General features: G+C 43.0%; 1 protein-coding gene across 2 annotated transcripts in view; it reads left to right on the top strand.

Annotated features, from left to right (window-relative positions):
* The first annotated feature begins 412 nt into the window (after positions 1-412).
* The window catches only part of GALNT7 (polypeptide N-acetylgalactosaminyltransferase 7), a 70,726-nt gene continuing 56,667 nt past the window's right edge, over positions 413-14,471 (top strand). For both annotated transcript variants that reach the window (XM_064710654.1, XM_064710655.1), the window contains exon 1: positions 413-624. In XM_064710654.1, the coding sequence (XP_064566724.1) occupies positions 499-624 (126 nt within the window). In that variant the 5' untranslated portion in view covers positions 413-498. The remainder of the gene's footprint in view (positions 625-14,471) is intronic.

The following is a 14,471-nucleotide window of genomic DNA, read 5'->3' as shown; positions in this document are numbered from 1 at the left end:
GTTTCCCGGAGGGCTGCAGGCGCGGCCGGCGGCGCTCCGGGTGGGAGCAGGTGCACGGGAGCGCACGGCGGGCGCGGAGCGGGGCGGGGGCAGGGGCAGGAGCGAGCGGCGGCCCGGGGCGAGGCGCTCCCGCCCCGGTGCGGGGCGGCCACGTGGAACCGCGCGGCTCCCGCGGCGGCCACTTCCTGCTCCGCATCACCCCGGCGCTGCGCCCGGCGGGGAGGCAGCGCGCAGCCCGCAGCCTACCGGGCCGGCGCGGGGGTGGGAGAAAAAAAGAGGGGGGGAGGAAGAAAAGAAAAAAAAAAAGTTTGTACGTGCGGCGGCGGCGAGAGGACAGCCTCTGCAGGCGGGCGGCTGCCGGAGAGCAGCGGCGGCCGGGGGAGGCGGGGGAGCGGCGGCGGGGCCGCGCCGTGCGGTGCCGCGGGGGGCGGAAGGCGGCCGGTGAGCGGGGCCGGGCGCTGCGTGCTCGGCGGCGGGAGGCAGAGGGCGGGCGGGAGGATGCGGCTGAAGCTGGGCTTCCTGCTGCGCGCCGTGCTGCTGGCGGGCAGCTTCTTGGGGCTGCTGCTGCTCTGGTCCTCGCTGTCGCCCCGCGCCGAGGAGCCGGATCTCCCGGGACGGACGCGGGTGAGTGCGCGGCCGCGGCGGGCGCTGGGGCGGGCGCGCCGGAGCGGGTGGCGGGGCCGCCGCCCGGGATGTGACCGGCGGCGGCTGCGGGCGGGCGAGGGGCGGCTGCCCGGGCTGCGGCCTGCGGAGCCTTGCAGGCCCGAGAGGGGAGTGCGGAGCGGCGGGGCCGGCCCCATCCGGCCCCCGGAGCCGGCGTCCCTCCCTGCCCGGGCGGCGGCGCGCCCTGGCGCTGCCCGCGGCGGGGCCCGGGGGCGCCGTGTTCCGAGGGGCCCCGGGCGGCCGAGCCCGACAGAGCTCCGGTCCGCCCCGCCCGGCTCGGAGCCGCCGCAGCCCCCCCGCCCCCGGCGCGGTGGTGCGGGCAGCGTCCCGCCGGGGCCCGTCCTCCCCGGGACCTCCCCGCGCCGGTGGGCACCCGAAACGCGTGGGATCGGCTTCCCTTTGGGGGCTTTCCATCCCTCAATAACCGCGCCGGTGTCCCCTGGGTGAGAGTCCCGCTAAGGTCCCCCAGAGCTTCAACAAAGGCTGCAGGTGTTCCCTCGCCAACTCACCTGGCTGCCGCGGATCGGCTTCCCGGCGCTTTGCTAACCAAAGGGCACGTTTGGCCGAGCAGAAGCAGCCGATCAGGTAATTTAAGAGCAGAGCACCGAAAGCCCAAAAGGCGCTGGATTTACCCAGCTGGTGGTGCAGGTCTCCCATGCCGAAATGGTGGGAGCACAGGTGATATGCGAGGCGGGCAGCGCTTCAGCTAACTTCCAGAAATGCTTCAGGATGTCAGACGAGCAGATCTGCAGTATGAGTCTTGCCGTGGCCTTGTATTAGTCAGGTGGAAATAATCTGACCTTTTGACACCAGGGTCTTAGAAGGAGTCAAAGTAATTCTTCCGTTTTCACCAGATGTTTTAGAGCTCAGGAACATAACTGGACTTAAGGAGATCTGCTTGAAGTAAGATTAGCCAAGATTAAAATAATCTTGGTAAAGTCATAAAATTTTCCAGTGATTATCTTAAAAAGGGATCTTTTATTATATGTTCACTAATGATCTTGGACCTCTCAGTGGGCTGCTTTGGATAATTGTGTACTGCAAGTGAGTTGACATAACTCTTGTTTTTGAGAACTGGAAATGACTTTGGACTCCTTCAGCAGATGCTCTGTCTTCTGAAGCTGTTACAGTTTGCTGTGTCTTGGCAGTTACTGCTGAGATAATAGGCCACAGCGGTTTTTTTGAAGATAAGCAGTTTATTAAGTGGTGAAGTTTCTGTAATCTGTTCTTCTAGACACAATGTGGGATTTTCTGTGTGTGGAAAAATCTTCATGAATTTATTTGTATACCTCTGAAGAAATATCAGGCAGTAGACATTTTGCACCAAAACTAGTCAAATTACTTTTCCTGCTCAGGAAAGGACTGTGAACAGACATTCAAAGGGACAATCTTGGGGAAAGAAAGTTATGCTTACATTGCTGTGTAGTGACCATCCTCAGATGCTTATTCTGGGGTGACCACTGAAGTATTGTAGCCCTGGTGTGCTTGTGCTGTGGCAGCTTACTCGGTGCTGTAATGCATCATGCTGCCTTTCTCATGAGCCTAAAGGCTTTTGCTCTGAGACTTTTGAGCTGAACCCTTGTATTCACTTCCATTCCCATGTGAGGTCTAATTAAGAAGTGTTTTTTAGCTGGTTTGTATATCAGTAAAGGAATTGCAAGAGTTTTTACAGTCCTGCCCCTGATAAAGCAGCATTCTGTCTTGATTACCTGGTCTCTGACCTGAGGAGGAAATATTTGTGACAGCCATCTCAGGAAATAATTCAGTCTTTGTTGAGAACAAATACAATTATTTTAAGTAAACTGTCAAAATGAAATCTAAACAGAATATAGTATTAATTAGCTAGATCAGCTGTTTACTTGCCTTTGTGATATATATGAAAGTAACACATGCTGCTTCGTCATTTTCTGGGAACATTATTGTTATTACTGAGTTCATGTATTGTTATTACTGAGTTTGGGTTGGAGTGTTTTCCACCTCAGAAGCTGCTCAGGTAAGGGTTATGAATTGAACAGTAATGACTGTTTGCTACTAGTAGTGCTCTGGCATATGAGTGGGAAGCTGTCAGAGCCCAGGATTATGTCCAGAGGTAGGACCTGCAATACCCTGCATCGTGTTAGGAGCAGCTGATATCTTGGAGTGTGCTCCCTGCAGCACCTGGGAGCAGTGTGTGCCCTGGTACAGCTTCAGCAGAAGGGAAGTAGGAGTTTAATCTTAGCTGCTTCTCAGAAATGCAGTGCTGTGCTCTTTGTTCAGTTGCAGAAACGTGTGTGTTTGCTTTGTTGTCAGTTTCCCAAAACTTTGTTAAGCTAAAGCTGACAGATAAATCTTCTTCCCGTACAACACCCTCCTCCCTTTTCTTGCGCTAAAAGCTCTAACCAACAAATATGAAATCCCTTGTCAGACAGTACCAGCTTAAAATAGAATTTAGCTTTTTAAGCTAACTTTAGGCAGTATCCTTTTCCTCTCTGCAGTGTAACCCTGGGCACTTTTTAATAACAACAAAGCATTAAAGATGCAAAGATGAAAAGATTTGCTGTGTTGTTCTTTTTTATGTTTATAACCTTCAATGTTTCCCTGCCCACAGCAGCAGACAATAGGCAATAGAGAAAATCTTTCAGTGTTATAGATATGAACCTTTAAAAAAATATCCTTTCAAATATTGTGGCGGTTTTGTTTTTTTTTTTTACTGATTTAAAAGATTTCTGAGATCTTTCAGAAAGTAAAAATGATAAATGTACAGAGAGTTTTCAAAACAAAAATGAAAGTGGAGAAGTAGGAAGGAAATTACAACCAAGTGGCACTAATAGTATTACACATAGCTGCAGACAGTGCCTTTCTTTCCAATAGAAGACTCTCACTGATGCTTATGCAGAAGCTGGGAGGACAGAACTGTTCTCTGGGTAACCTCACTTGGAACTTCCTCCAAGAATCCATTTGAGAAAAAAGTTCTTGTGGAATTTGGAGTAAGAGATTAAGTATTCATTTGCAATATCAGAAGTATCTAAAGACAAACTAACTCTGATCTTTAAGAACTTTCAGTTTCCAATCTAAATCAAATTGAAACAATGAAAATATATGAAGGTCTGTTCTCAGAGTCTTAAGTGCTTGTCTGCTTTTGTGTAAGGAAGGATACCTGCTATCTGATAGTAGGGATTGCAAGGCTGTGAGGATAATTGGGTAGAATCATTGCTTTGATTACTATGTTGTGTCTTTTGGATGCTTTCTGATACCTTCTGGTCTTCTGGATCAAGGGGTCACAGTTCTGGAGCCAGCAGGAAATTATTGAGAATCATAGAATCACAGAATATGCTGAGTTGGAGGGGACCCATCAGGATCATCAGTTCCAGCTCCTGGCCCTGTGCAGGACACCTCAGGAGTCACACCATGTTCCAATCACACCACTGAGGCCATTCATGGTAACAAGATTGCTGCAGGGATCCCAGCTACAGTATTTGTTGTTCTCCAGCGAGATGTGTTGCTAATGATCAGCCTCAGAGGTACAGAAGCTGCTGTTGTCAAGGAGTAGGTAGTACAGCAGGCAGAACCAATGGGCTGAAACAGTAAAGAAAGATTTGTTACTGAAAAGTTGAAAGCTCATTTAAAGGAGTAAATGTACTGTAGGTCAACTTTATCTCTCCAGATCTGACCAATTACAAATGACCCTATTCATTTGTCTATATGAAGGACAGTAAGGAAGAGTGTCCAGGGTGTTCCTAGGGTCCAGAGGGAGGTTAGTAAGGTAGTAAAAGATTTGCTGGAAATGTGTGCCTGACCTTGCACAAGGCAGAAATGTAGTGATGAGAGTGCTAAACCCACAAAATAAATTCCATAGTCTCTCCTGTTCACAGGTGTAATGAGGAGAACTTCCTGAAAATTTGGCACTGGCTGCTTGGCCTTATATCTGGGAACCTGGTGCTTCAGATTTGAAGCATTACAGTAAATTCAGCATTTTCCATAACCACAACACCTGAGCCACCCATGAACTTGCCATATATTGAAGGCATTTAATTTTGTGTCTGTATGTGACATGTTTTACTGGGATTTTGTTTAGGTCTTATTTGTTTATCGGTAGTTGTCAGACTTTCTGGACCATGTTGAAAGGGTTTTTTCAAAGTGTTGGACAACTGTCCCCTTCCTCCTTCCACCCCTGAAAGTGTGCATGTCTTGGGTACCAGATGTGCTTAACGGTGGCTTGTGCTGCCACCCTTAGACATCTGTACTCCCCTTTCCCTGCCAGGGCTGCCAACTGTCCTTGCTGCCAGATGCCATGGCAGCCATGCCAGAGTGAGGGAAGAGTGCTTGGCCTTGGATAGGGACAGGAGGCTTTGCTGAGTGCCCTGGTCAGGTGGCAGTTGCAGCACATCCCTCTAGTTCAGGAAACCAGATGATGATCTTGCAGCTGGGGCTATGGGCCTTCACCAACTGCCAAGTTTAGACATTACAATTCCCACATGGTCAATAGAAGATGGAGAATTTATGATGTGGAGGCAAAAGCTTTAGAAAAATAAGAAGAAATAAAAGCTGAATGGACATTTTCTGAGCTTTTTGGTGACACCCCTTCTTCCCCACTTTAAGGACTGCTAATATCCTGTATACCTTGGCTTGATTGTCACTGAGATCTTAATGACAAGTTGCAGACTGAATTTCAATTGTTATTGTGGTTTAAATTAGATTCTTTGTGTGGAAGTCCCAGAGGAAATTGTTCACTTTCCCTTAAGGAGTAAGTGTGCTTAGAACAGAAACTGAGACACAGCAATTTGCAGTTGATATCATTACTGGAGGAAAGGCAGGAATTGAAATGAGATAAAAAAATCAGATGTAAAAGGGGAAGTAGTGTTCAGTAGTGAAGGGATGTGAGCTTTCTGAACTTGGTAAAAATGTGATGCCTGGTGGTACAGAAGTGATTAAATGACAAAATAATCTCTCTCCAATTGTTATGTTTAGTTATCTATACATAGGTCACTTTTTAAACTGGTTTGCCTTTCTGTAATTGAGTGACACCAACACAAAGGACACTGCATCAGTTCTGCTACTCTGGCATTATCTGGAAGCTGAACACAATCATTCATCAGCTGGGTTTGAAAAGCTCTATTCAGGTGCAGGGCTAGATATAGCCACACTGCCTTCTACAATCAGAGCTGTAATAAGTCACCACTTCTTGTGTGACATTCACCAGAAATTAACACCTTGGCAAACTTTTCATGCTCAACAACTTTGGCTTGAAGACTGTGCACAGTGAGGTAATGAACTTGCTGTAGCCAAAGTATTGCTATTTTAGAAAGTAATCCTCACTTCTCACAGGAATTTTTATGTTGCCAGCAACATTAATAGGCAAAATGTTTTGAGATATTAAATTATATTTTTTTTAATATGTGCTTTTATCTAAATTTGCTTTGAAAAAGCTTGTAAAAATCTGACACCCTTGGGAGAGTATAAAAACCCCAATCCCTATCATATTCAAAGGGAAATAATTTGACAAACGCTTCCAGTTATGTTGCAGAATCAATGACCACAGAGCAAATAATGTGAAAAAATGGGGGAAAAAAGAAAGCCTGTATAATACCTACAATTTAGTACACATATATAAATTATATTCAAAATTTCTTGAACTCTCTTGTCATTCAAAAACCATTGTATTAAGTTAGGTAAAGAACTCATTATCTCAAGACTGTTAATTATGTATATGTCTGCTCGTCTTCAAAGGGCAGTTTTTATGTATGTGACAAGATTCCTTTTGTCCTAATTTAGCCCCAAGTGTTACCGTTTGTGAATAATGTAAGAGAACTGAACAGCTGAAAAATCAAAGATCTTAAGCTAAGACTGGCATTTGCTTTTCAAGAATCCCATTGCAGGAGCAGAGGGATCTAGAGTATGCAGGGAATGTTTGGCAGCATCCTCGGCATAGGATGAAAGGTGACCCTGCACACTTAGGTAAGATAATGCAACAAAAATGTAGCAGTTGTATCTGTTTTGGGGATCACACAGGTAAAACTATTAATCTGTTGCAGTACCTAATGAATAAACTGTGAGTAACGCCACAGAAACTGGGATCAGCACCATCAATTGGGTAGTCTGTAATTTGTGTTTTTGGGAGAAAAAAAAAATAGAAGTGGTAATTTGTGCTGCCTAGGCACCAAATAGTGGGGCATTGAAAATAACATGTAATAAATTCCTCTTTTAAATGAAACTCTAGGTAATAGTTAACTTTCAGTTTTAAAGCTACTGAATATGGATGGCTAAGCTGAAGTAGTAGAAATTCTATGCTAGTAAATTTCATTATTGCAAAAAACTTATTGGATCATCAGGAGGACAGAAGTAGATATGTAGATTTTTCTCCACATGGCCAAGCAGCATTCACCTTCCCTAACCCAGACTCAGCAGAGTTAAAATTGCTTGTATTGAGCTGACGTTCTCTAATCAAAAATGACAGCGTCTTTGTCCTATTTTTGTCAGATATTAAATCAGCATTACGGGAGACTGCCAAGTGGAAATAGGGCAGGATAAGCTGTTACTTTAATAGGTTTGACTTCTACCTTGGGGGGGGCTGGGAGGATGCTTTTTACAGTAACTAGGCCATATAATCTGAGAGGACTTTAAGTCTGGCAACAGTTATATTTAATTACTAGATTTACTCTGTGAGTATGGAAAACAAATGTCTGCTCTGGACGATTAGTTTAAAATTAGCAACATTAGAATTAGCAACATACTCTGTGATTCTTCACAGAGTACTCTGAGTTGGAAGGGGCACACAGGGGTGATCAGGTCCAACTCCCAGCCTGCAAAGTCCCTGAAAGTCACACCATGTTCCTGAGAGTGTTCTCCAAACTCTTCTTGAACTGTCAGGCTTGGTGGTGTGAGCACTCCTCTGAGGAGCTTGTTCCAGTGCCCAACCACCCTCTGGGTGAAAAATCTCTTCCTATATCCAACCTAAACCTCCCCTGACCGAACGCAGCATCAGGCCGTTCCCTCGGGTCATGTCACCACTGGTGCTTTTCCAGCTGTCTGATGGATGTTTTGTCCACATGGATGCTGAGAGATGGTATCAAAAGCTTTAAGAAAATCCTAAAAGATTACATTGACTGGCTTCCCTTGATCAACTGCTTGGGTTACCTTGTCATAAAAGGAAATCAGATTTGGTAAGCAGGGTTTTGCTCCCCTCATGCAGTTGCGCTTGCAGTGACCAATGACTGTGTTGTCTTTCAGGCATTCTTCATTACTTCCCAGAATAACCTCCACAGCTTTACCAGTCACTGAAATGAGACTGACAGGCCTGTGTTTCTAGGGTCCTCCTTCTTGGCCTTTTTGAAAACTGGAACATTGTTAACCAACTTCCAGTCAACTGGGATATCTACAGATTCCCAAGAACTTTCAAAAATCACCCAGGGAGGCTTTGTGATGACATTCTTGGATAAATCCCATCAGGCCCCATAATTTATTTGTATCCAGGTGGAGCAGCAGATTCCTCAGATCTTCAGGGTCAACTGGCAGTTTAACATTTTCACAGCCAGGATAGTCCATCATCAGTGTTGAAGGCAGAGGCAAAGAAAGCATTAAATATCTCCACCTTGTCAGTATCCCTGACTGCGGGGTCACCATGCTCCTCCTGTAACAGGCTGATGTCATTTCTGCATTGCCTTTTGACAATGTATTTTAAGGAAATCATTTTATTGTCCCCTCTAGTTCTGGTCAGCTTCAACTCCAGTAGAGCTCATGCTGGTCAAAAGGCCACCTCCTCCATCAGTTCTCTTTAATATTTTGTAAATCAAAGGGAATTTATCTTGCTTGAATCTGTCTTTCGCAGTGCACCTCTGCATCACAGTGCATTAGGTTAGGCACAGTTTGGATGAGTGAGGTTCCCCGCAGTTCTAAGTGCGTGCTCAGGGGTGTGTTGAGGAAGGAAGATGCCCCCAGCAAAGGGGAATAGTTAGCAGCCAGCAGCATGCATGTCCTCACAGCCTGTGCTACTGTTTAGGCTTGGATTTGGGGCTTTTCTGGATTTTTAGATTAATACTGGTTGTAGAATTAAAAATTAAACTCAGTGGGTTTCTATAAACTTAAATGGTTTAAGATTGTGCTTTGTGGCAGATTAGGATTTATCAGTTTAATTATAGCCTCCTCCTCTGTGAAGGAGCTTGTGGGGGAGATATGTGCTTTTGTAGAAAAGGTATTTTGTTGTTAATAGCTGTACAAAGATACGGAGAAGAAAGCTGATACTTGTATTCTACCTTTGCTTTTCAAACAAACATCCTTGTTGTGTTCCCTTTGCTTGGGATCAAATAATTTTGAAATATTTGCTTATTCATTTGAATATAATTTGAATTAGCAGTTCTGAAATTTGAAAAAACCCAAAACAGTGTAAACTGTTTTTGAAATAGGTTGTTGCTTTCCTTCCACGCATTTTATAGCACATTTGTGCATTTTATAGCACAAAATTCCTATTTTCTGAAAATCCATGGATTTCCCATGTGGAAATAAAATAATTTTCTTACCAGGCTGCATACAGACATTATTACTGAAACATAAATGACTACTTTTGTAATTAAGAGGTGATGCTTTAAAAATAATTGTATTCATCAGGAAATAAGCCTGTTTCTCCTTGCATAAGCATGCCTCTTTGCAAGGGAACAAATTGCTCTTTTGTTTTTTCTTTCTCTTATAATAAACTAATTGCATGCTGCTCTTTCTGTTATGGTGTTTTCTTGCATCCCTCATTCTAATCCCTGAACGCAGTAACATTTTTTAGTATTGCCCTTGCTTTCCTAGGCTACAATGTATTTTCCTTTGACTTCCTTGGTGAACGTTCGGTTGCAAATAGCAGCAGTCAGCCCTGATGTGTGAACCTCTGAGCAGCAGGAGAGATTTGAAGGAAGGTAAAAGGTAAAAACAGTATACCAGCTTACATGTGGAAAACTTGCTTTACAGGTGTCAGTCTCAAAATATAATTTTTAATGAAATTACAGCATGAGCACATGGTGCTCAGCCCACAAAGTTTCATACTTATTTTTGTTGTCTTTTAAGAAATTGGCAATGGAAATGGCTCAGCAAGAACTATTCTGACTGGAGTTGATCTTGTTAATAAGGCAGAAAGGTATCATTTTAAATACTGTGTTTTAGGAAAAAATACAATGTTTTTAATGAAATCAAAAGTATCGTCTTTTTCATATTCACGCATTTTTGCCACAGTTTGGGGATTAAAATCTGCTTTGGTTTTAACCTGCAGTAAAACATTTTCTTTTTAAGCATTAATAAATGAACAAAGGGCCAAAGCATAGCATCATATTTTATTTCTCAGTTCCTGCCTTTATGGTTTTGAGATTTTGAAGCATTGTCTTTCTTTTGAGTTATTTATTAAGATTTCTATCTATGGCAGAGAATTATTTACCATTTTAAATTTGCTGTAGAGAATGTCTCATCTGTAATAACATTTTGAAGCAAAACCTTAAAAAAGTAACGAAACTACGTCTTAAAAAAAGTTCTTTTTTTCCAATAGAGAAAAGAGGATCAAGAAAGAAAGCATTAAGATAATGGGGTCTTCAGAGGAAATTAATTGTTCTCTACACGCTTTAGTCTTGAAACAAGTTTTGCTACACTCTCAGTTAAATGAGGCCTTGAAGTCAGCTCTTCAAGGCTTGTAATATATTGCTTTTATTGGACTGCTTCTCCTGCTCTGCCTCTGCTATTCCATCTCCCACAGTGTTATTCTAACATTTCAAAGTCTATGAGAAGCTTTAAACCACAGCTATGAAATATATTGGTTTTTCCTCGCCCCTTCCATGTTTTCCACCCTTATTTCCGTCCCCTCTGTGCAGTTTGTTCTGCCTGTGCAGAGCCAGGACCTGCAGTAGTGACAGCATGAGAACAGTGTCTCAGCAAACAGCAGAGACAGAAAGGTGCAGTAGGTGGGGTTTTGTTGTTTGCTTCTTCTGATGGAATATGAGATTCTAGCCATAGGAAATGTATCACTCACTTCTAATCACAGAGTTCTTAGCCAAGAGCCCTCAAATGCAGAACAATGCTTCATGGGTTTCCTGTGCCTCAGCTCTTGTTGGTGAGTGGTAAGAATCTCCTGCTCCTTTTGGATAGCTTTTTGGAGATCTTCAGCTCCAAATTCTGACATTTCAGTCAATGCAAGTAAGGTACTCCTACAGCATTAATTAACCAAGTTAGTAAAGTGGTACTCTCGAGTACTCTCTGCAGAGGTATTTCAGCCCTGGGTGTCTGAAGTAAGACTTGGAATTGGTTCCTTGGATGCATATGTATGTGATCTTGGTGAGTCTTCTGTCCCTCACTGTGTTTACTTAAATATGTGCTTATTTTTTTACTCATGTAAACACTACAGGAAAGTTTGGGCTAAGAAAGGCCAAGAAATGTTAACCTGCCAGTGAGGCTGTCAAGCTCTTTGAGCAGTTCCAGGCATAATGTCATCCTTCAAATCATCTGAAAACCATCCTCAGCCAGAGCAGCTGTCCGTGACACTGGAATCAGGTCTGGGACAAGACTTTGGTGCCAAACTTGGGGTGACTCCAGTTGGTTGTTCTGGCCCAGCTTTGGCAGTGGATGATGAGACCCTTGAGTGCTCATTGACAGAGCAGTGAGTAGGTGTGCAAAGTGTCAAAGTCATCACCATTATTTTGTGTAGAGAAACAGTGGGGGAGAAATCTCTGCAAGATGCAGAGTTACTGTCTTGGAGAGCAGGCTTACCTCTTGCATGAATAGGCACATCAGTCACCTCTCAGGGAGTTAACAAGTTTTGCTCCCATTATTATCTTCTACCAAGACTAGTGATGACAGGGGAGTTGTCAAGCTGTTGTGATAAAAGGGAGCAGACTGCCAGGATAGTTCATGTAGCTTTTAATCTTTGTGTATGCCTGAGGGGCCTTGGGAAAAGAGGATGGCAGGGAGCAGGCTGGATTAATTTTTCTGGATGAAATGGATATGTCCTGGGGGTTGGCCTACTTTAGAAATAATTAAAATTCTTTGAAATCTGTTGTCCTTGAGCACACTTCATCTGTCCTATGTCCCCTTTTCTCTGATTCTCATATGCCTAGATCTTGTGGTTGAGAGATGCCTTGTGCCTCTTTGGGAGGCATTTGTTTTGGTAATATTTCCCAGGGGTGCATAATTTCTAAATCAAAGCTGACTCACATGTGTGTGTGTGGTGAGATGCACACAGGGACTGCAGGTAATCAGAGGTACCCAGTTATGATTTTGCTCTTAAGCAGAGAACAGAGAGTCTGCTTGACTCACAGTGAGGTGTGTGAGACACTGATGCTCAGTTCTTAACATTTGTATTTACTGGAAATAAGGATGTGGTTTTCTTCCTTAAAATAAACTTTATAAAATAATCCTGCATGTTTGCATCAGGTGACAGAGGCATGGTTGGATCCTTACAAGGAGCCTTGATTGTGATCACTGATTGACTGCAGGCAGCACAAGTCCGTGTTAGTGCAGTGAGATGCGCTGATCTTACTTATATCTTGATTATTTCATGTTCTTATTCCAATCTCATCCTCATCTGAAGGATGAATACCTCATTTTACTCTGTTTCTTTTCTTCCTGTTCATTTTGGTTTTTTTCATCATTCATTCTGTGTGGGAATTTGGGGAGTTAATTAAGCTTATTCCCACAACCCCCTATTCAACAGCTTAAGAATTTTCCTGCATTGCAATAAGGTATTAAGTGGCATGGAAGTAAGGAAGAAAGATAAATGGTCAGACTTCTCCTCTTGACTTTATAATAGTTTAGGCAATATATTTTCCTACAGGTTTGTCACATGCTAAGGGTTTTATGCAAAAATTAAGTTTTCATTTCAAACTCTACAATTCATGTCTATGATTAAAGAGCCTTAAACATTAAGCACCGAAGTTTTTACTGATAGACTTGGCCAGTTAGCATTGCTGTAAAGGAGGGGCAGATTGAACAGGTTTTTGAACATGTTTTATCTTGTATGATATTTGCAAGAATTTATTCTGTACCGATAACTTGTCAAAATACTGTTTGCAATCTAATTCCAATAATCATAATTTTTCAAGAATGGCTTCACAGCTGTTAATTTCTAAGAAACAGACAGACCTTTTATCTATAATTTATCTAGCAACCATAATGTACTACTTAGTGTTACCAAAGGCATAATGTTGCAAGCAGAATTCATTATAATTTTTAGCTATAAAATGTGCTTTAAAAATATATTTTATTCACTTAAAATAATAAACTTCACTCTGATGCCTTAGCATGTTCGTTGATGAGAATGCTTTTGCATGACAGAAATAATTGTTTGGGTTTTTTCCTTGTTTTATTCTCCAAGCTAAGATTTCTTTATTGCAGAGCATCATATTTTTTATATATTTCCTAAAATGCATGGGCATTTATTTTAAAGCTGAGTATTACTGATGAGGAAGTTAAGATTTCTGATATTCTGTAAGTCACTTTGGCTTTACATGTGGAAACTTTTCAGCAGTGTATTTTTAGTAGATCTATTCATAGCCTAACATCAAACCCCAGCAGCTTTCCTGTAGGAAGTCCATTTTCTGCCCTACATGTATTTATTAATTCTGTCATTTCTTAATGTTCCTTAAATGCTTTTATACTGTACTGTCTATAGTATTCAAAGAAACTTTAAACTAAATTAAAAAGACCGGTTTTGGCAATTCAAATGTTTTATAACTGGTGCTAATTTTATCCCAGTGCATTTAACCTCCATGATGTTCCTTTACCTTAATGTATTTATTCTAAAGTTCTGGTTCCTTAATTTATTTTGTCTGCAGACTGAAGACATACCAGCACTAGGCTGACACATTCCCTAATACCCTTTCTTATCTAGCTGGAGTGGCATAAAAGATTGGATACAAGAGTAAGCAAGAACATGGAAGGGAGTTCTGCCTGACATTTGGGTGCAATTTCTAAGGAAGGGGTAATTCTGGACACATAGAAATAGTGTTCAAATCATCATGCTGTGAAAGCCACCAGTTATATAGATAAATGTTTTAATGAAAACTCTATTGATACTCAGAGCTTTCCTGAAAAGAGAGAAGTGCCCTCTCCTAGTGGAGCGCCTCTGGTTATACACATCTTCCCTCTCCTCCATGAATTTAAGAACCTGCAACTCTCTCATTCTGTAGTAAGAGATAAAATAATCCTGTGTGTGTAGATTTGGCTTGAAAGAAGAAAGCGAGATTCATATCACTAAGAATACTTAACAGAAGCATGCTTTGTTTTGTAGAGCATAACAGTGCTCCTGCATTACCATTAATAGCAGAGGAATCCCTGGAAGAGCACTCATGGGCTCCTGTGGAAGAGGAGCAGCACCCCTCACCCAGACCATCTGTTTTACTGTTGTGGGCTTCTCCTACTTGGATTATTTCCAGTTAGATTATTTCTGATACAGGATTTGGGGGTGCTGGCCCAATAAACCACTCAGCTGAGCAATTCTGCTGGGTTTTTTTTCTGATGCTCTTAACACACCAAGAGTATCTGACCCTAAATGCTTCAGGGCCATAAGTGTTCTGCCTTTTGTACCTCTGGTTTCTCAGCAAAGCCAAGTGGGTCTCCTCCAAAAGAGGAGAAATGCTTAAGGAGAATAACTTGGTGGGGAAGGTTTGTTCGTGTTTGTTTTGTTCACAAGGACCATAGAATGGTTTGGATTGGAAGTGACTTTAAAAATCATCTGCCATGGGAAAGGGCACCTTCCCCAGGACCAGTTTGCCCAAAGCCCCATCCAACCTGGCCTTCAACTCTTCCAGGGATGGGGCATCTGGGCAACCTGTTCCAGTGCCTCTCCACCCTTGCAGTAAAGAATTAATTCCCCA

The sequence above is a fragment of the Zonotrichia leucophrys genome, chromosome 4 (genome assembly GCF_028769735.1).
Source record: "Zonotrichia leucophrys gambelii isolate GWCS_2022_RI chromosome 4, RI_Zleu_2.0, whole genome shotgun sequence".
Lineage (NCBI taxonomy): Eukaryota > Metazoa > Chordata > Aves > Passeriformes > Passerellidae > Zonotrichia > Zonotrichia leucophrys.
The sequence above is the reverse complement of the archived record's forward strand: the minus strand, read 5'-3'. Positions and strand labels throughout refer to the sequence as shown.